Genomic DNA, 22,186 nt, shown 5'->3' with positions numbered 1-22,186 from the left:
ACATGTATTTCTTATATTTTGTCTTTGCTCAGACTAAGCTGCTGGACTGTGCCCCTGATTTATCAAATGTTGATCCTAAGCATGAGAAAGATGTTGAGGTAGCCCGCTTTGGTGTTTTAGCACTCTGGAGCTGCAGTAAGAGTCCCAAAAACAAAGAAGCCATCCATAAGGCTGGCGCTATTCCTCTACTAGGACGTCTTCTCAAGTCTACCCAAAAGAACATGCTCATCCCAGTTGTGGGCATTCTGCAGAACTGTTCTGATGAGGTGAATAATTTACTTTCAGATTTAAAATTATTGATATTAATTAGATTTTTTTGGGGCTCTTTCATTGTTTTTTTTATCACAGGAAATCTGCAGAAATGCAATTCAAAGTGAAGGCATAATCAAAGATTTAGTTCAGAACCTCAGCAATGACAATGATGAACTACGAATACATTGTGCGAATGTCATCTTCAAGGTAACTATTTAATTTGTTTATAAACTCATACCATATTTTTGGACTAACAGTCAAAATATACACAGGAAAGAGCATATATATGTTGCACTGGAGTATAGGTCGCATTTTGGGCAGTTTTAAAAAAAAATCTTATCAGAAACCAAGAACAAACATACATTAAAATAACTATAGTAAAATGGCGGACAACAGGTTAAATGGGCATTTGGCAACATAACAAATAATTATAGACTAAATTAATAAACTGTCGGTGGTCAGAGAGAAAGAGAGAAAAAGGTGGCTCTTGAGAATTAGTCGTAGGCCCAGACAAAAATAAAAAAGTGCAACTTATAGTCCAGAAAATACGGTATATAAAGTACAAAATGTTTACTATACATTTTTCCTAATCTCTTTGTTTTGCACTGAAATATGACTTATATTTGGATGTTGTTTTTTTCTTTTTGTTGTTTAATTGCAGTGTGCAGAGGACAAGCAAACCCGCACCTTAGTGAATGACAACAAAGGTCTACCATCCTTGGTTTCCCTTCTGGGCAAGACAGAAAATAAAAAGCTCATGGCTGCCACCACTGGAGCCATTTGGAAATGCTGCCTGAGCCCAGAGAACCTGGATGTGTAAGCTTAACACTAATTCTCTTCTTATTTTCTTCCACTAGAACACACTTCCATCTACACATGTGTTATTGTCATCATCTGATGGCATATAACTTTCATAATAGTGGCCTAAATGTGTCACCTTTTCCACAAGCATGGTGACTTCTTTACTATTTTACCCGAAATATGTAATTTGCTGAATGGTGTTGTTCTCTGGTCGTAAGCACCATGACTCGAACATAATTTGGCCTTGTGTGGCAATGATACAAATTTTAACTATCTAAGTTTTGCTACAAGAATAGGCACATTAAATTATATGTGTAATTAATTATTTTAATGGCAGAGACCTGACGTACACTCTGTTCTTCCATTGCTTGTTCCTTGGTCAGCATGACATCATTCCTACTTTGCCAACACTTGTACCCTTCTAAGAAGGCTCACACAGAAATATATGATTGAATATATCTAAATATAATAGTAAAACTTTAATAAGAATTAATAATTTTGTATACTAAAAGGCCATTAATATTTGAAGTGACATTATCTGAATATATTTTTCCGGATTCCCAAGAGAATAGTTAAATGGAAGAGAAGAATTTATAGAAAAAAAATGAGTTGCTCCTAAATACATCTTTCTGCACTTCATATATCATACGTGACAGAATGATATCCTACATTTAAAGTCTAATTTAAGTCTTCCCTCAGTGTAGTTGAGTGCATCATACCAAGTGCACAAAGCTTGCTTTACATAGGGCAAAAAGTCAAAACATGCTTCAAGCTATTTAAAAAAAAATAAAATGAAGATGGGAATAATTTTAATTGCTTGTTGCAAGAAGCAATGTTTTAGGAAAGTGCATTCCAAATCTGAATTCTTTGACCAGAGTTTAGAACACTTTGCCAAAATGTGTCATGTGGCATCTGGTCTTTTCTTTTAAAAATAAGATGTAGCTACTATTGATAGGAGCAACAGGAAAAAAAAATCAATTTCTTCCCAGTTTCACTTTCTACAGCTCATTTAGTAACATGCATAAGTACAAACACCAAAATGTCTGTTTGCCCTCACACTAAATCACACCTCTCACAAAGTTATCTTAATGATGGTGCCACAGGACCAAATATGAATTGACCTCTCATTTTGTAGCTTTTGCGGAGACTTGGGTGTGAATAAAGGGTCATGTGGTCACCCATTCACTTGGAAGTCAGCATGGTGCTAAGCAAATATTTTTAGGTTTCTTTTTTTTCCCCCTTCTTTCCTTCTTTTTTTTTTTTAACTGCCTGGGTTATTTAAATTACTTAAAATGTTGAGGTCAGACAAGAGTTTCATGAACTCAGGTGACCAAGCCATTACTGTCAGAGGGAAAGGCTGTTTATGGGAACCAGGCTAGAATTAAGTCATTTTTTTTGTTTGTTTTGCAACTGCAAACATAAAAGAAATATAATAATATATATATAGTTTTTTGTTTTGTTTGTTTCTATCTATGTGGTATATATACATATGTATATGCATATGCATATTCACATACACATACACATTAGTATATGGATGTATACATATTTTTTTTACTTTATTTTGGTGCTCATCTTTTTTATGCTCAAGGGAAAACAGTCCTTGGTCGCCACTTTTTTTTAACATTGCTGATGTTCTCCATGGTCTGGATAGTGTACTAGTCTGGGGGACTCGCACTTAAGGCAAGAGGAAGCATGTGTTAGCTATTTTGTCTGATTAATGTTTCATCAAAGTGTTTATTTTAAGACAATATTGTCTACCATAAGCTTATGATTTTTAACGAACCTGCCAAAGCACGGCCAATGTAAGCCAAGATTTTATGTCGTTTGGGGAAAGGTTTTTTTTCTGCCAGTGATATGTGGAAACAAAGGAACTTTATTTGGTGCAGATTTATGAATGCGTCAATATGTGACCCAGTCAGGCTGTACACAGAGGTGTTAAAGACACGTGTGAATGTGTTAACAAAAATAAAAATGAGTGAAGGACCATGCTAATGGAAAATTATAACTGCCAGGTTTCGAAGTAGAGTCATGTATGATCTCCTAATTGGTAATCAGAGTACTTAGATTGCAACCAATTTTAACCCTAAATATTTCCCAGTTGTCCCCATATTACATAAATTTGTCACTTGGGATTATTCTGCCAAAAATAAATGCCCTACGCCACACATGGCTACTTTATGTCCAATGTTTTATGTATGTGATTACATGATATACTGCAGTCCGTTGTTCACACTTGGCTTGTCTCAAAGCCGAATTTCGCCCAAGTTAGCTTTGGCAGCTTGTCTGTTCATTAGGCATGTTTTTTCTTGCAAAAATAGGTTATGCTTCTATGGACACTGACCAAACCGAAATGACCTTGGCCCTTTACAATAGCTTAAGCACCACAAAGCCAGCAACCGTAACTGTGAATAAAGATAGTGAAACTTAACTGTACTTTAAGGGGTTTGTTGAGGTTTTTCTTTCACCACATTATATCTCTCTTAAATGTGTACTGTAGTTTACTTCTCACTCCCACTGGAAACAAGGCACAATGTCTAAAAAAAATGTGAAGGAAAGTTTCCACACTTTGAAATTAAAAGAACATTGGGAGGACGTCTAGCGAGAATGTGGTAATGATCAATTATTGGCAAATTATTATCTCATTTTCACTTCTGGTAGTGTTCTGAATCATACTGTGGTCATAAAAAGAATGATGTCACTTTTGAACACTCCTTGACCCGTTTTTTACGTAATTAATAAGTGTGTCTTAAATGTTCTGGCCAAATTCCAAAGACTCATATAAATTCAACTAGGTTAGTGTTAACTGGGATTATTTTGTGTTCTGGTGAGTTCACATAATCTGAACAAGAACAAGAAAATGACCATAGATTTTGCATACTTGTACACAATTCACTTAACCGAACCCCCTAATAAATAGTTCTTTTCTCTAACCTTAAAAGGTTTCAAGATCACAAAGTCCTGGAGACCCTGATTACCCTACTGACTAATCAGCCTGAAGAGGTGTTAGTCAATGTAGTGGGAGCTGTGGCAGAATTCTCTCAAAGACCTGCAAACAAGATCACCATCCGCAAATGTGGAGGCCTAAAACCGCTAGTTCAACTTCTTGTCGGAAGAAACGAGGCATGTAACCTTTTCTGAGATTTCTTTTCCCCTTTTAAAAGTCTATAAAACTGATCACAACTTCTCCACCAGGAACTCTTGGTCAACGTAACCCGAGTCGTGGAGGCTTGTGCAACAGATATGGACAATATGGCGTAAGTAACTGAGTTTATTTCCGTATATGGAATATCCTAATCATTTTATTTGATGTGGCTTTATTGTTCACGTGAGTTGGTGTTACCCAATGAATCTTTTTAGCAGCTTACTCATGTCACCACTGAAATAACTTAACAACTCCACTTTTGGTTATTCAGTTCCTATGACAAAAGAAAGACAAGAAAATGCTGGAATGAAATAGTGTGTCATTATCTCGTCACATGTTGATGTTTGAAGAAAGCTATGGAGCTTTAATTTGTATTTTGCAGATATATTTCTCTTTGATCCAAAGTTTAATAATAGTTTTGTTTAGACTCTGCTTATTTTACCTGCTGCTGTAAATACAGCTTGGTTTAATTCCTGGTGTTTTACTGTAGCTTTGTGGCCACTGTCAGGACAAATGCATGTAAAGCCTTTTTCCATTTCCAAGACAACATGGCTAGGAATGCACAGCGACCCACAGTCAAATGGAGTATTTACTCGCTTTTCATTTAAACAGGAGCACAGTGTGGCCCTTGCATGGGTGTCTCATTGCTTTTACAAGCTTTGGGGGGGACCGCAGGACACTTCTGAATTAGGACACAAATAAAACTCGCAACTGTGAGTTCACATCGTTAAAATCTGGCATAATTATACTATTATCCATTAGTATATGCATAAGCTACTGTATAGTTATTTTGAAGCTCAAGCCAAGGCACTAAAAAAGGTTTTAATGGTTCTCCATGTTGTTTTCTCACAGTGCATATATTTAGGATTTAGCGTATAATGATCAGACTTGAATTTACTGTTAAAAATGTAAACAAAATGCAAGCTGTGATTTTTATTTTAATAAATGAATGGTCAGTATTTTGCAGCGCATTTGACATCAATGCAATTTGTTAGTTTCCAATGATAGAGCCAAAATATAGGAAATACTACCCTAACCTAACTCTGTTTTTAGAGTTTTTAGAGGATTCTGGAATTAGTGTTACATGTTGACACTTTCACGAAAAAACTTTAATTCAACAGCATAGATTTTTCACTTTATTAAACCTGTGTTTAAAAAAACCTAAAATGAACATTCAAGTGAGTTAAATTACTTCAGTTGCACTTTCACCTATGAATACTGTGTTGCTACAAGCGAGAACGCACACTGCTTGATACCTCCAGGGTCTGCGGTGACCTCCTCTAATCCATCAATGTCATTTGCAACTTCTGAGCTAATCTCTTTCATACCTGCTTCACAAGCAGACGGTTGTTTTGGCCAATGATATGAAGCTTCCTATTTTGTTTTTTTGGTACAGACTGGAATTAAAGGTTATGATCATAAGACGCTAATTTATTTATAAACAGAAGGCAGATGGTGCCAGGAATGCCTCTGTTGAGAGGTGATTACACAGTGTTCAAGTCATTATGATAACATGATAGCACGGGATGCATCTGTTATTTACACCATACAACAGGGTCCACTGTGATATAAATTCAATGCATTGGGAACTTTAACTGTGAAACAGAAAACACAACCATTGCCAAAGTAAGCTTCACACAAGTACCATGAAGTATAATTCAATCTGTACTATCCGGTAAGGGATTGTCTTTTTTTTTTTTTTTTTTTAGGCTTTGGTTAAAATGCATCGTAAGAAATATTTTCTATGTCTATATCTAAATCTGTGTATGAAGCTCTTCACACAGATGTCAGTTGACCTTTAACCTGAGCTTTTCCTGTAGAGTGGGATTTGGTAGAAGCGCAGATGAGTGAGTTTTACCCTTTGGGAGGAAGTCAGTAGGACTGGAAATGTGTTGTGGTGACTTGGCGATGCTGAAATTGATCAATTTTTATGGAGTCTGCAGCTAGACAGGCGACGAAAGAAGTTAATAAAGTGTTTGCCTACACATTCACATTATTGACATTACATTAGCTTCTTTTTGGGTGTCTGGCAAATGAAATTAAAAATATTTAATTGATGTGCATATAATAAATCACATCATTTAGTGTACTTTATATGTCTATAACCAAGAACAATACTTTGGGACAATGCCACCTTAACTAAAGCATCTCCTGACTGTGACTTAGACATGATTCATCACTTGCTTTGTTTATTTTCTTGTTCTATTTTCTCTTCTGTACTTTTTACGCTAATGTTTTCCTTCCTTAGGATCATTCAAGAGCTTGATGCAATCCGCTGGGTATGGAGTTTGTTGAAAAACCCAAGCCCACAGGTTCAGTCCAGTGCTGCATGGGCCCTTTGTCCATGTATTGAGAATGCAAAGGTACAGTGACTATAATATCTTCTTAATGCAAATGTATTGTTTATAACACTTTTTCTTAGGATTGGTTGGTTTCTCCGTAGTAGTATTGAAGTACTACACTGCATATTTCCATGAAAAATTGATAGAAAAATATGTAATTTTATGGTTATTTTACATAATTCTCCTATAAATACATGCATGTCAAAATGAGTACATAAATCCATGGATTTATTATAGTTTTCTCTAATACTGGACAATTTCCCATAGAAGTATCTCTTTTTAATGAATGTACGTTGTGAATGCTACCTTTTTTAAGCTCTTAACATACATTACTTCAATTATAAACCAATAAATAATTAAATTGCATTTCATAATTAAGTGTATGGTAAGTCAATTAACCACATGATGCCCCATAGCACAATATTAGCTGTTTTTGGAAGAAACCAGAGTACACACAACATATCGTCTTATCTATTCCACTTGGTGTTTGGTTAAAAACCTCATTATACAGCATCTAGGGTTCCCATGAAAGAGCTTCAAGGGCAGTCCCATTGCAGCTGGTGGTTTGAGAGTGCTTCCGCTGTCGCCGGGACTCCCAGCCAGTCATCATCAGTATTCCTGACGGAGTGCTTCCTGTGTGTATTTAGAACCGTTAGCTACTGGCCTTGGACTCCATTACCCGCTCCCCACTTTTCTACCCCTGACTGCACACATTGCTCATCCCCTGGCAAAGCATTAGAGAGCCCATAGACGGCATTCTGGACAGAATTCAACTAAAACTGATGTTGGGCTCGAAAACAGCAGCACCACACTCAATGATCTTAATGTTACTAGACACGACAGTGATTTAGATTAGATTACATTAGATTAACCTCTATTCATCCCATATTCTGGAAATTCACTTTGTTGCAGTAGCAAGATAGTAGCAAGGAAAGACACAGGAAAATACATTGTAGACCTATATGAAACTGGAACTACACACAAGAAGCCCAAATGGCTTATTTTTATTTTAAAAAAAATGACCATGGATAGTAAGGCTTTATTTCTTTAATAATGTCTTAGTATAGTAAGGCTTTTTTTCTTATAAATGGCAAAATATAGTAAGGCGTTAATAATAGCACTTAATATAATCATTTAAGTTGAAATAGATGCATATGCAAGCTTTGTCCACTATATTGAGACATCTTCATTCCGATTTCACATAAATAAATGTTTGTGTAATTCTCAAATGTTAGGCTTATCAGGCACCAGTGGATAATAAAAGCAATTGATTGAACAGGTTGGCTGGCAAAGACTTTTAAAATTATGATCTCACCTTCAGAATGAGATTTTGAGCCCCTCTCAACATGTTAAGGATGAATGAGTAAACGTCTCCATGAACACTCTGAGACACTACGGCAATCTAGCGAGTTGTAATTTTAAAAGCATGCCCTGATCTGCCAAACTCTACACAAGTGTATACCACTGCCAACTCTTCCGCTGTGGTTCTTTTTAGTACTCCCTACCAGACTCTTGGTTGGGTAAAGTATTGCTCCATAAGTGGGTAAGAGCCTTTGCGGTACCTGCCAAGGCCATGAATTTGAATAGTGATGCTTCTCTCACAATTCAACAGTTCTCTGGGGGGAATGATCTATAAATGTCACCTCTAAGCTTTAAATTCCATGTGGCAACTTGTGGAGAGTGCTAAACAATTTGCAGAATATTTCGGACTAAACAGTTCTATCTAAAGGATGTAAACAAATGGAGTGGTGGTGAGTGATGTATTTATTTAGAGGGGAAAAATGGCAACAAACCAGTGGAGAGTTTTGTTTTTTAATTGAACATCCAATATCTCTAAAGTTCGCCATCAAATATATGCACTGTTTGTCTTTAGGAGGCAGGTGAAATGGTGAGCTCCCTGATGGGTGCCATGGAACTGGTCATCGATTTACTAAAGTCAACCAACGATGATGTGCTGGCAAGCATGTGTGCTGTTATAGCCAAAATCGCCAGAGATAAGTACAATTTGGCAGTTCTCTCTGATTACGATGTCGTCTCGCTGCTGGCCAAGCTGACTGACAAAGTAAGTGCACACTAGTTTGTGTTCTTTTCTAAACTCGTGTAATTACTCTTAAATAAATCACGGCTCTCAGGCCCATTAATGGCTCCTCTTTTGTGTCCTGTATGGCATCAGCACAGCTAACAAGACATGCATTAGTAAATGTTACAGAATGTGTTGCTTGGCAGTGACTGGCTTTGTGTTCCCTTGACTGATGTTGAGGTTCTAATGGTTCCCCACACAGCCTAGTGACCTACTTCGTTGCAACCTGGCTCAAGCTATCGCCCAATGCTGCTCATGGCGTAACAACAGGGCGGCCTTTGGAGAGGCGGGAGTCGTGCCACACCTGGTGCATTACTTAAAATCACAAGATACCCAAGTCCGCTATAGTACGGTGATGGCCCTGCACCAGCTGTCCAAGGAATCAAATAATTGCATCATCATGCATGGTGAAGGAGTAGTAAAGGTCAGTCACTAGATGTTTTTCTGTCAGGAATTATTTTGCCAGTCTAATCAACAGGATTTCATGGCAAAGTATGAACGAGTTTTTGCACCACACTTGTTTTCAGTCATGTGGGAGATGTCATAAACTTACACCGTGACTATTTCTCTCTCCTTGGGCCGACAAATCAGAAACAAAAGTGTTTTTTATTCAGCAGAGGAAACACAGCGCAACTTTCTAACTATCATGGGAATTCAGTAATGCAAACATCCCAGTGTGTGCAAAGTGTCATTTCTCTGGTAGAGCCTACATGCCATTACAGCACAAGTCAAAGGCTTGTAGTTGGTGGCAACGGTTGTTAAGGCCGGTTCCTGGACATCAGGATAGAATGCCACGGCTTTTGGCTTTGAAAGACAACACGATTTTCTTTTGAAATATTTGTTTTAATCTCATATGATTCCAGAAATTGAAACATAACAGTCAACATATACATAATTGTACACTCTCATGACTTGAATATTAAAATTACATGTCAGTATGTTAAAGTACATTCTTATATTTCCATCCTAACACTAATCCAAACTTTTTTTTAACAGTTACATGTTTTCAAGACTTCCCATACACACAGTATGTGGCATACATTTTCATTTACAACATTTAAAGTACTATTTACATCCTTGCCAAGGTTAAACATTTTCCCACATTCATAAAATTGCTGTACTTTATGCTTTATTCCCTTTTGTGGTTACACACTGAACTTTAATTGGTTTACCTGTTTCTCTGAACATTGGGTGTTCCGAAAACAATTTTGTCCAATTTACTATTTTATTTTTAATTTTATTATACACAAAATGAATCGGGCACAACTTTTTCTTCATTCTATCCGTACATTTTGTAGAAAAGTCTCTTGGCAAGTGTGTGAAATGCATGACATACTAGCCTCTCCAATCCTTTGCAGTTGCAGAATTTGACCTTATTAATGTACCGGTGAATGATTACTATAATGTCCCATAATGTATTTTTGGACCTTTTAAAGAGCTTAAATGCACCAAGTCTTGCATTTGTTTTGTAATCTCCGACATGGAAAGGCACCACATGCAGCCTGATTGTTCAGTCTGGCTTCAGTCTCAGCCAGCATGAAACGTACCCAGCTGACCCTGAGGAGACGTTAGGGTTTGAGAGCATGTCAATCACCTCCTGGAATGGGGCACTGTAATGATCTGCATGGATGACAAACAGACACCCCATAGAACATTTTTCTTAAAAAAAAAAAACATAAGTAGTTTATTGACTATTGATATCAGGGTTAGTATCTAATTTATGGTCTTCTGTAAATTTATAGACCACCTCTCATGTTATTGTAGCAGTATTTCAGCAAGCTTTTCTAAGCCGATGAGAAACTCTCCAAACATGTTCACCCACGTGTAGTGTACGGTTTCAAATAAGCACATTTCTTTTACTGCAAAGCTACTTTAGAACGTAATGTTTATGCTGTAGCGCACTTAATGATGTGTGTAGCAGCACCCCGAGGCTCGCAAAGGAAATTAGGCATCCAAAAGAAAGCATTTTGTTCTGGAAAATCAATTTAGCTGCTTTTGTCTTAGTTGTTTTATTCGTTTCTAAATGCTCAAATATTGTGCTTTCATTTGTGGTAATGTCATAGATGCATGTTTTCTTTTGCAAAGCTTTCAACGCGGATGCTAATGCTTCCTGTGAAAATATTTTCCATTGAGTCTGCTGGTCTTGGTACATCAATCAAAATGCAGGATCCTCTCAAAGGAAATTCATTGAGAATTTCAACTAGAGGACTGCATTGTCCGTTACCGTTTGATTTGACATCTACTCTTGATTTTTCACAGGATAGCAGGGAATAACGTCTTTATGCATGATGCCCAGTATAGCACTTTACATTATTTCCAAAAAAAGGCAGGGGTGTTTGCTCAAATAATAAATTTTCATTTTAGACAGGTTTGTTGCCCTTTCCTGGGAAATTTATGAAATAGGCCACATTTCTGTAGCCATTATCAGCGGTATAAAAGTACCCAAGTAACTGATCAGTATGATGAAATAGCCAAACAGTTCTATGATTTAGAGCTCTGTTCTTCCTGTGTGGAGTTCACATGGTCTCACCTTACCTGCGTGGGTTTTCTCCAGGTCAGTTCAATTTCAGTTGAACAGTCAAATAATGTAGTTAAGAGGATATTCCTTACTTTGAAAGTGTATTTCATGGGAATATATGTACAAATGATGTCATTTCTGGGCAAATTGAATAATAGTATGTGATCATATACATCATGTTTTTTAATTTACATTTAAAGAGCAGATATTGCTGGTGTTGTATTTCTACATCATGCATGCTTAAGTACAAGACTGGTTTTGGGAGATAGGGTGGCTACTTCCTGGAAACACTCAAATAATATTTACATTGTTCTGCATTATTACACATCAGAAAATTTTATTTATTTGTGGAGGAGGGTCAATTCAAAAACAAGATTCTTCCTGGTGTTATGCACATAAAAAAGATGCATAACTGCATTTAACTTGCTTATTTCAAAGCACTTTGCTTCAGTGTCTTTGCAAACAGACACTCTGGCTTACTCGAGGTTGCAGAGAATATTTACCTTGAATTCCATTACCATCTTGTCCTGTTGGTCACTACACATCCTGAATCATTGCAACACTGGTAACTGATGGTGCTATAATGTTAGGTTGGGCAGGTGAAATTCTGAACTACCTGCAGATGAACACATTACACTATAACACCTATTATTATGTGTGATAGGATATGTGCAATGCAATATAGGAACAGCCCTCCCAGACTGCCTTAGAGGAGAGGAAGAAGAGGGTTATATGAAGCGTGTACACTTCCTTTCCCTTTCGTCTTGGAGGTCATTGGAGTTCTGTAAAGTGCAAAAACCTCATAAGAACACGATTCCCAATTTCAAACGTTGCGGAAAGTGTTTGCCACAGTCGAGGGAATATTCAACAAGTAGTGTTTTATATTCAACAAGATCCCAGCTGGGAGGGGAAGCACAAGCTTGAAGGGGGGAGAAAAGGGGCCAGCAAAGAGAGACACGCTTATCTTAGCTGAGCCGCGTGCTTTAGGCGAACTTATTTGGCGACTTCTGAATAACATGCAGTGAAGGTGGCAACATCCCCAGCCTCAGGCACTTCTCAGGCATCCTCTCTTCTCACAAAAGAGACTTGTTAACACGCTGCATGTTTTCTCCAGGCCTGTGGATGCAAGTTTGCACAACGAGGTGTTTTGGATGCTATTTTAAAATCATATAAAACCAAAGGGCAAATGTTACTCAGATTCCAAAACACTACTTTATTGACATGAGCTGATATACCTCTTTTGCTCTGAACCTTCTGGGAGTTGAAGTTATGTGTACAATTCTTGTAAGAGTGTAGTACATGCAAAATGAGTCATATGATTGTTTTCTTTCTTGCTATAAAGATTTTAGGAAGAAGCACACAGTGAATATATTTAGACTCATCCATTGCACCAAAGTATTCATGCTTACATTTACTTTTATTTTAACTCAATCCCACAAACGTAATGTAGTAATTTCACTCCAGATAAAACAGAAATGGGGGGGGGGGGGGGGGGGGGGGGGAGAGCTCATCCCCATTTAAATCACACAGCACTCAACAGTGGTTTCTATTTCTAAATATAGTAAGATTGTTTCTTTTCACTTGCTCTTACATGACAGAAAAACTCAACAAAACTGAGCAGTAAGCAAATCAAACCTGGTCATTTTTTTGTGTGACAAAAGCTGTGGAAAATGCAGGAATTTGTCACAGTGCAATCTATAAATTATTCCATTATACAAGCCACTAATAACCAGATAGATATAGTAATCAAACCCTTGGAGAGACGACAAGAAAGCCAAGTGATGTGGTTCATGCTTAAATTTTAATGTCAAGCCTTCTTTACATGACTTTCATAAACATGCAAAGCACAGTGCATTCATTGGTCTGCTGCATATAAGTGTTTTTTGCTAAAAAAGTGTCTTTTTCAGACAAGTGAGTCAAAGTATGTCTATGTTCCTCATGCCAGCCCAAACCTCTGTCTTGTGTACTCCTTGCAGCCTCTGATACACTTCATGGGCTCTGATGATGAGAAGGTTCGCAATGCTGCCGCTGACTGCGTGCGCAACATTCGTCTGCTCTTCCCAGGCCAGTCTAGGGCCAAAAAATCAACAACATGCATGTAATTGAACCATCTGGCTATACATAAAATGTTATGATTATATCTAAAACTGGGTTTGTATTTATTTGTGATTGAGTCATTCTCTTTTTTCGGATGTATTACCTCATGAGGATGTGGTAATGCGTGAAGCAATGACATCATCAAGCTAATTGTTACACAAATGTTTTTACTATCATTTACCATTTCCACTTAAAGATTTCACAAATTGGATGCGTGCATTTTGGTGTATACAATAATAACCTCATAATTGAAATATAGAGATATTTTACTCATCAAATGGTGGCCCAGTGGATAAGTCATCAGTCTCCCACATCTGTGGTCTTTGGTTCAAATCCAAGTGCCTGCAAATATTTTCGCAATATTATTCAGGTAAATGAAGAGATAAGAATACAAGTACTACTAAATACTTTCACAATGTGGTGGCCCAGTGGTTAAGTCATCAGTCTCTCACATCTTTGGTCCTGGGTTCAAATCCTGGTGCCTGCAAAGATTTTCCCAATATTATTCAGGTAAATGAAAGGGATAAAAATACAAGTACTACCACTTACCTTCACCTGGTGGTGGCCCAGTGGATAAGTCTTCAGTCTTCCACCTCTTTGGTCTTGGGTTCAATTCCAAGTACATGCAAAAATTTTCCCACTATTATTCAGGTATATGAAATGGATAAGAGTACAAGTACTACTATCTTCTCTCATAGAGTGGTGGTCCAGTGGTTAAGTCATCAGTCTACCACATCTGTGGTCCTGGGTTCAAATCCAAGTGCCTGCAAAGATTTTCCCATTATTATTCAGGTAAATGAAAGGGATAAAACTACAAGTACTACCTGTTACCTTCACAGGGTGGTGGCCCAGTGGTTAAGTCATCAGTCTCTGACATCTGTGGTCCTTGGTTCGAATCCAAGTGCCGGCAAAGCTTTTCCCAATATTATTCAGTCAAAAGAATAAGTTCTAATGCCTAAGTGTCGAAGTGTATAAGTATTCAGTGGTGGATGAAGCATTTTGTCCAAAAAATGACTAAGTGTTTCACCCCATTTCCTTGGATAAAACTATAAGTACTACTGCATTCTCCAACAGGTTGGTGGCTCAGTGGCTAAGTCATCAGTCTGCCACCGGTGTGGTCCTGGGTTCAATTCCCAGTGCCGGCAAAGATTTTCCAAATATTCAGTTAAAAGAATAAGTTAAAATGCCTAAGTGTTTAAGTGTATAAGTAAGTATTCAGTGGTGGATGAAGCATTTTATCCAAAAAATGACTAAGTGTTTCACCCCATTTCCTTGGATAAAACGTTTCAACACCTATGTATAAGTGGGGCACGAGTTGGTGTAGTGGGTTGCACACTCGCCTTTGCACGGAGAGGTGTTGGATCGATCCCCGGTGTCGGCGGTTCACTGACCAAGCAAGCGGTCGAGGGTCGGCCGAAGGCCGACCCGAGAACGCCTTTCGCACAGACAGGTCCTTCAACTGTCTTCCGAACTGCCGAAGGCAGTTCGGAATATAACCTTTTGCTGAAAAGTATGACTAAGTGTTTAATATAAATTAAAAAGTTTTTTCTTTTTTTTCTTCTTATTCCATTTACCAATTCTTCTTTCCAATTATTTTCAACCAAACGACGGCAGCGGGAATCGAACCCAGGTCTCCCACACAGGAGTCCAGTGATCTAACCTCTGCGCCAACCAAGTGACTACACTTTCCTCAGTAATAATTTCAGTGACTTAACTTCAAGTCCACAGAAACAACTAAGTGAAAATGTGTCCCAACCGGGACTTGATCCCAGGTCTCCCGCACGGGAGTCCTGTGAGTTAACCTCTGCGCCACAATTTGGCTACACTTTCTTTGGTCATCATTTGAGTGTCTTGACTTCAAGTCCACAGAAAAAACTAAGTGAAAATGTGTCCCACTCGGGATTCGAACCCAGGTCTCCCACACGGGAGTTCAGTAAGTTAACCTCTGCGCCACAATTTGGCTACTACATGGCACAAAATCTACATCAATCTTTGAGGTTTAAACCACTCCCAGCTGTTAGATGGGGTCAACTGAAGGAGCATAACACACGGTGGGCAATGATAGATTAAAGAAATTTCTTCCTCATTCCAAAATATACCAGTTTCTAAATTGTATGATCTTTAGATAAAATCCATGAGTCATGAAAAAGAAATAATCCCAACATTTTTGATTGTGACACAATAATATGGTAAAAAGCTATTCTATGACAAAAAAGAAGAAGAAAAATATATATAAAACAGGGTTAAGACAAAAAAAAAAACACAAAATATGACACACAAAAGAGGGAAATGAAGGTAAACATGGAAAGATGATAACAAAAAATTAAAAGTACGATCAAAACGCAAAAAGCAAGAATTAAAATAAAATGCACATTGAAGACTTTCCAAAGTGAAAATTTGACCAATTTTTGACTATCCAGGTATTATCAATAAGATAACAGTAAAAATTAAAGCGTCATATTTTAACCATTTCATCCCACAATTTGGCCAAAAATCTAATCATACACACCAGGTGTCATTGTTAAGCCATTTAAGTAATTATTAATTTAAAAAAAAATCTTAACATGTGCAGTCTATATTTTTTGGTCACCATAGTGACCGGTGCATTGAAAATGGTTAAAATTCAGGCTGTAACAAAACAGTTTCACTTTGCTCTATCAACCTGATGTTGAACCTTGTGGATTACAAATCCTGGGAAGGATGTCGTAAGGTGATCACATCGCCTTCTCCCTTCAGTCCCTTTGGTCTTAAAGCCACAGCTGAGCATATTAGTTGGCCCAAAAGCCCTCTAGAAAAGAAGGTGCCACTTTTTCCTGCCTTGCTGTCCAACACGGCAACATTATTCAAGGGAAATTAGAGGTTAGGCCTGTACGCTTCAGCATAGGCAGCAATTACATCCAATGCTGGCCTTCCTGGTCACCTTTCAACATCCCATGTTTCTCAGTTTTTCACATGGAAGTACTGTCGGGATATCCCGATTTTCGTTGACAATCACGTTGCAGGAAAAAATAAGTTCTACACCCCTTTGGGTCCACTGCCATGTCTCACCACTGGTCTGACCTTCACCTAAGGTTCTAAAGAGGACATTTCAACAGAGCAATTTTGGACTGCCTGTGTGAACGAGTCGAAGATGCTCATTTGATTTGTTGATTTTGGATTTCATGATTATCGGCTATGATACTTTAAGTAGTATTCTATCACATTTGACAATTGTACTGACATTGCAGAGTAATCAACTAGTCATTTGGATACTCATACTCAAACAGACATGCAATGTTTTTAATTCTGGGGTTCAATTTGAGTATTGCAAACAAGATAAGCTTAATAACCAGGAGAAATTATGAACCATGTACAGTGGTACCTCGATATAGGAGTGCCCTAACATACAAGCAATTTGAGATACGGGTAAAATTTAGAGCACATTTATGTTGAGATACAAGACAAATTTTGAAATATGACAGCGGACGCGAGAGGCTGCCTATAAGAACATGATGGGGACTGTCTCTCTCCCCACAACTCCCTCATGTAATGTCTCTGTGGTTGCAACTCCCTCTTTGTAATGTCTCTGCGAGCACTGGGCGCAGTGTTAAATTTTTTCAGTGTTTTTTTCCCCTGTTAGTCAGTGCGAATGGCGTATATACTACTACTCGTTTGCAAGTGTTTGTGTGGTATCCTATTGTGAGGACATTTGTGTGCATCATTTTGGGAATATTTTGAAGGGAATACAAAAGCAAACAACCCTCGGAAGTCAGGGTGGAGGCGGGGCAAATAGAGCCAAGAGAAGAAGAAAAGTATCAAAATTTAGAACAAAATTAGAATTAAGTTTAGTGTAAGGTTAGATTAAACTTATTTTTGAGTGTCTGCATCATAATCCAAGTTCATTTAAATCTGTTTATGTTATGTTACAAGTTTGTTGCCATGCAAAAATGAATCAAATGTGATAAAAGATTACATGCAATTTGTCAAGAGTTCTGGAACCCAACCTATCAGTCATCACGTGGAATGACACGATATGTCAGGTGTGTGTGGGAAGACTATATGTCAAGTTCTTTTGAACTTAGCCACATTTCCCTAGACGCTTTAGATAAATATTTCATAAAAGTAAGGATATATTTTCCTCAAAATCTTAGAAGCAGCTTTCTGTTCCCTTTTCAAAGTCATTTTAATATAACATCACAGCAGTTGGCAGCAGTGTTGTCTTGCTGCATTGCCATAAAAAATATACGTGCACACAACAGCCTCTCAGAGCTCCATCCAAGTAGAGAGAAGCAGAACACATCTCCTGTTCTCCACCCTTAAATTAGCCTTTCTATCATTTCATGAAGTTCTTACCATAGCATGTCTCATGGCGGTAACGTCTGGTGTCGTGCTCACGCACTGTTTGCTCAGCGGTCATGTATCCGCTTCCTCACAAATTCTAAAGAATCCTCAGACTCCTAATGAGACCTGATATCCCCTTTTTACATTTTAAAATGACTTTTTACGCCAAGTATGAATGCTGACTTTCACTTCCATGGAGGCTAAATACCAAACGTGCCTGACAATAAATAAATAAATAAATGCATAAATGAGAGTGCAAACACCACAGCATTTGGGTCACATTTCAAGGATACAAATAGCTCCATTTAGGTTTCAGTAATGTTTGTTATTATCTCGCTAAACATGACGGTTTGGGTCTTTAAGTACAAAATCAAGCTATTTATGTACAATTTAGAGAAGTCTTTTCACTCATGATGTGTTAGTACACCATGTTTGGTGAATAGAAATTTGTGTTTGCATATTATTTGAAATCAGTTCAGTGTTAAAAATGATTAATTATGGTATCATAAAAATAAATAAAAACTGTATTCTGCTTTAGGTTTGGACTCTATTGTCATTGACTGTCTTCTGTAGCCAATCACTGTATTTTATGATTTTATACTATACATTATTTCAGTCATTATATTAATGCAAACCAAGCATCTTAAAAAGTTTCTACTCAAAGTAATTTTTAGCATATGTCAATATACAAACTAAGGAAATCAAGAAATTTGTACTTATGAGTCATTTAATTAAGTAGATTAAAATATTGCCTTAACACCTCAAGTCAAGTGAATTCAATTTTTCAGTTTATTTGATTACTCAGTAAAAATTTCCATGCTTAGCTTATAAAACAAGTTATTTTTATGCAGTATGTAACGTTTTTAGAACTTAAATTAAACATTGACTTGCCATGCACCTGTCAATAGTGAAAAAAAACTATATTTAGTTGATTGTGTTAACTTTTAGTGTGATTGAATATTTTTTAAAGGGATCAAATGACCAGACACCGCATTAGGTCAACATGCACAATGTAATGGTTGGTTTTAATGTATTTGCTCCCTCCAATCAGCGCAGAGCATTTGATACCTTTTTTTAAATATGAACAAAAGTCCTGTAAGTTTTAAATGAATTGTTCTAGCTTTTCTGTCTCCATCTGTTTTCTGATTGTTGTATCAGGCTTCAAACGCCTGTCAACTATGTTACCATCTTTTCTAACACACCTGGCCATGAAATTGGGAAAATTGGGAAATTTAAGACAAGCTTTGATTTGATGATTCACTGATTATGACTGTTACTTGATTGGCCCTACACTTTTTAATGGGAAACAACATGGATATGATCATCTTTCTGTTTACAACCTTACAGTACGTTAGTAGACATATAGATCCAGCATTTTATTACCCCTGAAAGATTGCAATGTTGGTAACTTTGGATACTAAGTGTGTGAATCAAGCAATCAATAAAGAGTCACACAGAACAGCCTTGAATGTCACAACTAGACATATTGGGAGATTTGTACTCTGCTGAGTATTACTTAAAATATCTGCCTATATACAAGTATAAGCATTCCTGTCATGAATTTATAGCACACTAGTAAGGGAACAATCTTTAACAACTGGTAGTTTTATGGACTGAATTTCCATAAGTGTAAGTAAAAAAAATGTTGTCTAATGTTTCATTAACATGCCAAATATGCTGTGGTGCATTTGCTCATGTCATTGGAAATTCCATTTTGTTTTACATGTTGTCCTCAACACTCAAGTAGATATTTCACAAGGCCTAACGAGCAAAAAACCTCGGGCGACCAGAGTTAAAGAAGTGATGACATACAAAAAGCAGAAATGTTTCACATACTTCTTTACAGTGTCAGCTTTATGAATGACTTCAAATTTCTTGTATATGAGTGATTAGTACTGCTATGCTCCTAAAACACGTTTTTTTTAACTTGGACAGACGTGTGCAAAAATGTCACGGTCGGCTATACAAAGAAAGCACATGCATCCATCAATTTTTGGACACTTAAATGCTTTCTTTTACAGAATACATGTGTGTTTGGAAGTCAGTTAAGTGAAAAATTTACTTAAACTTAAATAAAAAGACAACATAGAGAGGACGAGTTTCATGAATCAATGATAGCCCACAATACATTTTAAGAGGCAAATCAAGAACATTCATTTTGACTTGATCGCTTACAGTGAACAGACATAGCGCCCAATTTCACTCACCGATTTGTGTCCCAAATGATTAAAACCGTCTGAAAAACAGTAATTGGGTCATTTTAAACAACCTGCAAATTTCTTCTGCAGTCACATTTTCCACCATCGCAGGCAAGTCAATGAACAAATACGTCTGTGGCTTTTAACCAGTAAGTCTGTGTGCTGCAATGTATAATTCCAGCTTGGTTTACACAGATTTAAGTCTAGAGTAAAAAAAAAAAAAAACATCACCTTAATTGAGGGTCACATTGTGGTACTGAAACTAGCAATAAAAATAAAAATGATAATTGGGATTTTAATGCCTTGGCGAGGTGATATTACTGCTGCTTTTCATAGACAGATTCTTAAATGATTAAATCACATTGAATTAAATAAAGATCCTGTATTTTCAAAGTTTGTTCTCAGCATATTCATTGTTTTCTGCTTTCTCACTTAAATTCTGGAGTAAACAAGTATGATAAAAAAACAAATGTTTACCAAATTTATAACCAATTGTCTATATAACCTCAGGTTTATATTTCACTATTCTTTTTTTCTGGTATGGGAAAGACAAGACTTTTTTTTTTAAGCTATCCATCTGCTCTTGAAAGTTCACATCTCGCCTATGTCGTTTAATTGCGGTAACACTGTTTCACCTCTGGTTTAAACAAATACAAGACCTAACTTTAAAGGCCTTAGTGGGGCACATTGAGTGCATGCATTCCATTATAAATTTTGCTATAAAGCTTGAATGAGTCCTCCTCTCCAGGGAAGGTCATGTCAGGTAGAAAGTTCACGTCAGGTAAGAAGGAAAGCTTCGAAAAACTTGAGAAAATAAACCCTCTCTGACCTTAATTAAAATGATTGCTTCAGTTGATGGAGCAGAAGTGAAGATATTTGCACAAGCTGTTAGTAAAAGTTAACTTCCCCGTTAAATGAAAATAAACACAAATAAACAATAATTACACAGATTCCCCCACTCGTCTTATGAGTCCTGGTTCTTAGTCACCTCTTTCGAATCACTACTTTGGATAAACCCCAAAGGAACACAACATTGAGGACTTCGGAGCTTATGAGTCATGAGCACATTACGTGACAGATCTTAGAATGGAAGTCAATGATAGGGTTGATCGGATGTAATCGGGATCCCCACGGTTATAAACAGCTACAATCTATATCTTCAGAATATTTGATACTGATAGAATCATTAATTTTGTCTTTTATCCCATCCAGCATTTTCTCAAATTAGTCAAAGCTAAGAATTGCAAGACAATGAGAATTTTCACTAAGGAATACAAAATCTATGGTGTGGTAGAGAGATATAAATTAAATGAAACACCTCACTGATTTTGTTTTAGCGAAGTCTTCTCCTAAAATGACAGATTATTGCTTAAAGTTGCTCCAACAATGTAAAAAAATAGTCTTGATAGGAGAGTTTATCCAACAATGCCAGTGCATCATATCCCAACATTACCAATTGCCATCGACAATCTGCAGTCTGTTGTAATTTGTTACTTGGTATATTACTGTCAATGTATACAGTATTTCATACACATCTTGACCAAACAATATGTCAAGAAATAGGCAGATAATATATCTTGTAAAGTAAACATTTGGCAAGGTGTAACATGTCTTTCAACCAATTTCACATAGGAAAAAGTATGTCTTAATCTATCAGAAACCAAGAACCAGATTATACGTTCAAGCAAGAGTGAAATGGACAACAACCAACAATAATGGCACCTGTTAATGTAACATATTAACAGTTTTGAGGGGATAACCATAGCCTAATCAGAGACAACATAACACATTGGCAGTACGGGTGAAAAAAAGACAAGTCGAACTTGCAGGCCGGTTCGAAATACAAAAACAAAATGTGAATTATAGTCCGGAAAATATATGGTCCTATTACTGATGATTGTTCTGTCACTGTATACGATAAAAATGTAGGGGACTTATAGCAATTAGGAACCACTTTAAGCTGAAACGGTCTGAAGCTGAATTGAAATCGAATGCTTTTACTGTCATGATAAAAGTATCATGACATATAAAGCTTCCCCGCAAAGTGCACATACAACAACAAACAAGCAAATAAAAAAATAGAAAAATAAAAATAAAACAGACGCGGTTCATCACACTGCTGATCGTATCAAAACAAATAAATCCATATCTAAAAATGTATCTCAATTGTAGTGTGGAAACTGCCATGGACTGGTTGCCAATGCGCACCTTTTTACAATTTCAAAAAACTTGAACCCTCAAAATTACAACTAATGTTTGCAGTATATGTGTATATGAAACAGATGAAGAGATCACAGTAGTAGTATCACTTTTTTTGGAGAGGCGCAGAGTGCCTCGCCCCCCCCAGCCTCCTCAGTCCGCCCCCTCCACTCCCCCTCACCATCCGTCCCTGCCCATGAACTGGCCTAAACCATCCCCAGTATGTTCGCAGGC

The 22,186-nt window shown here is 37.1% G+C and overlaps 1 protein-coding gene and 1 long non-coding RNA gene across 7 annotated transcripts in view; one reads left to right on the top strand and one right to left on the bottom strand.

The window, feature by feature from the left end:
• The window catches only part of odad2 (outer dynein arm docking complex subunit 2), a 37,863-nt gene extending 24,472 nt beyond the window's left edge, over positions 1 to 13,391 (top strand). For 3 of the 6 annotated variants that reach the window (XM_077736327.1, XM_077736328.1, XM_077736329.1), the window contains 9 exons: positions 33 to 266; positions 349 to 459; positions 914 to 1,068; positions 3,996 to 4,176; positions 4,249 to 4,310; positions 6,447 to 6,561; positions 8,414 to 8,602; positions 8,823 to 9,044; positions 13,115 to 13,364. In XM_077736327.1, the coding sequence (XP_077592453.1) occupies positions 33 to 266; positions 349 to 459; positions 914 to 1,068; positions 3,996 to 4,176; positions 4,249 to 4,310; positions 6,447 to 6,561; positions 8,414 to 8,602; positions 8,823 to 9,044; positions 13,115 to 13,240 (1,395 nt within the window). In that variant the 3' untranslated portion in view covers positions 13,241 to 13,364. Of the gene's footprint in view, positions 1 to 32; positions 267 to 348; positions 460 to 913; positions 1,069 to 3,995; positions 4,177 to 4,248; positions 4,311 to 6,446; positions 6,562 to 8,413; positions 8,603 to 8,822; positions 9,045 to 11,802; positions 12,036 to 13,114 lie in introns of those variants that run through there. The other 3 variants (XM_077736331.1, XM_077736326.1, XM_077736330.1) reach the window with 3 other exon arrangements.
• Positions 13,392 to 13,508: 117 nt separating this feature from the next.
• LOC144209989 (uncharacterized) lies at positions 13,509 to 18,223 on the bottom strand. The gene is made up of 3 exons (XR_013329295.1): positions 13,785 to 18,223; positions 13,650 to 13,717; positions 13,509 to 13,577 (listed from the first exon to the last, which is right to left on the bottom strand). It is a non-coding gene; the product is annotated as an uncharacterized LOC144209989 (long non-coding RNA).
• Positions 18,224 to 22,186: the final 3,963 nt, after the last annotated feature.

Source organism: Stigmatopora nigra, chromosome 16 (genome assembly GCF_051989575.1).
Source record: "Stigmatopora nigra isolate UIUO_SnigA chromosome 16, RoL_Snig_1.1, whole genome shotgun sequence".
NCBI classification, from domain to species: Eukaryota; Metazoa; Chordata; class Actinopteri; order Syngnathiformes; family Syngnathidae; genus Stigmatopora; species Stigmatopora nigra.
The sequence above is the reverse complement of the archived record's forward strand: the minus strand, read 5'-3'. Positions and strand labels throughout refer to the sequence as shown.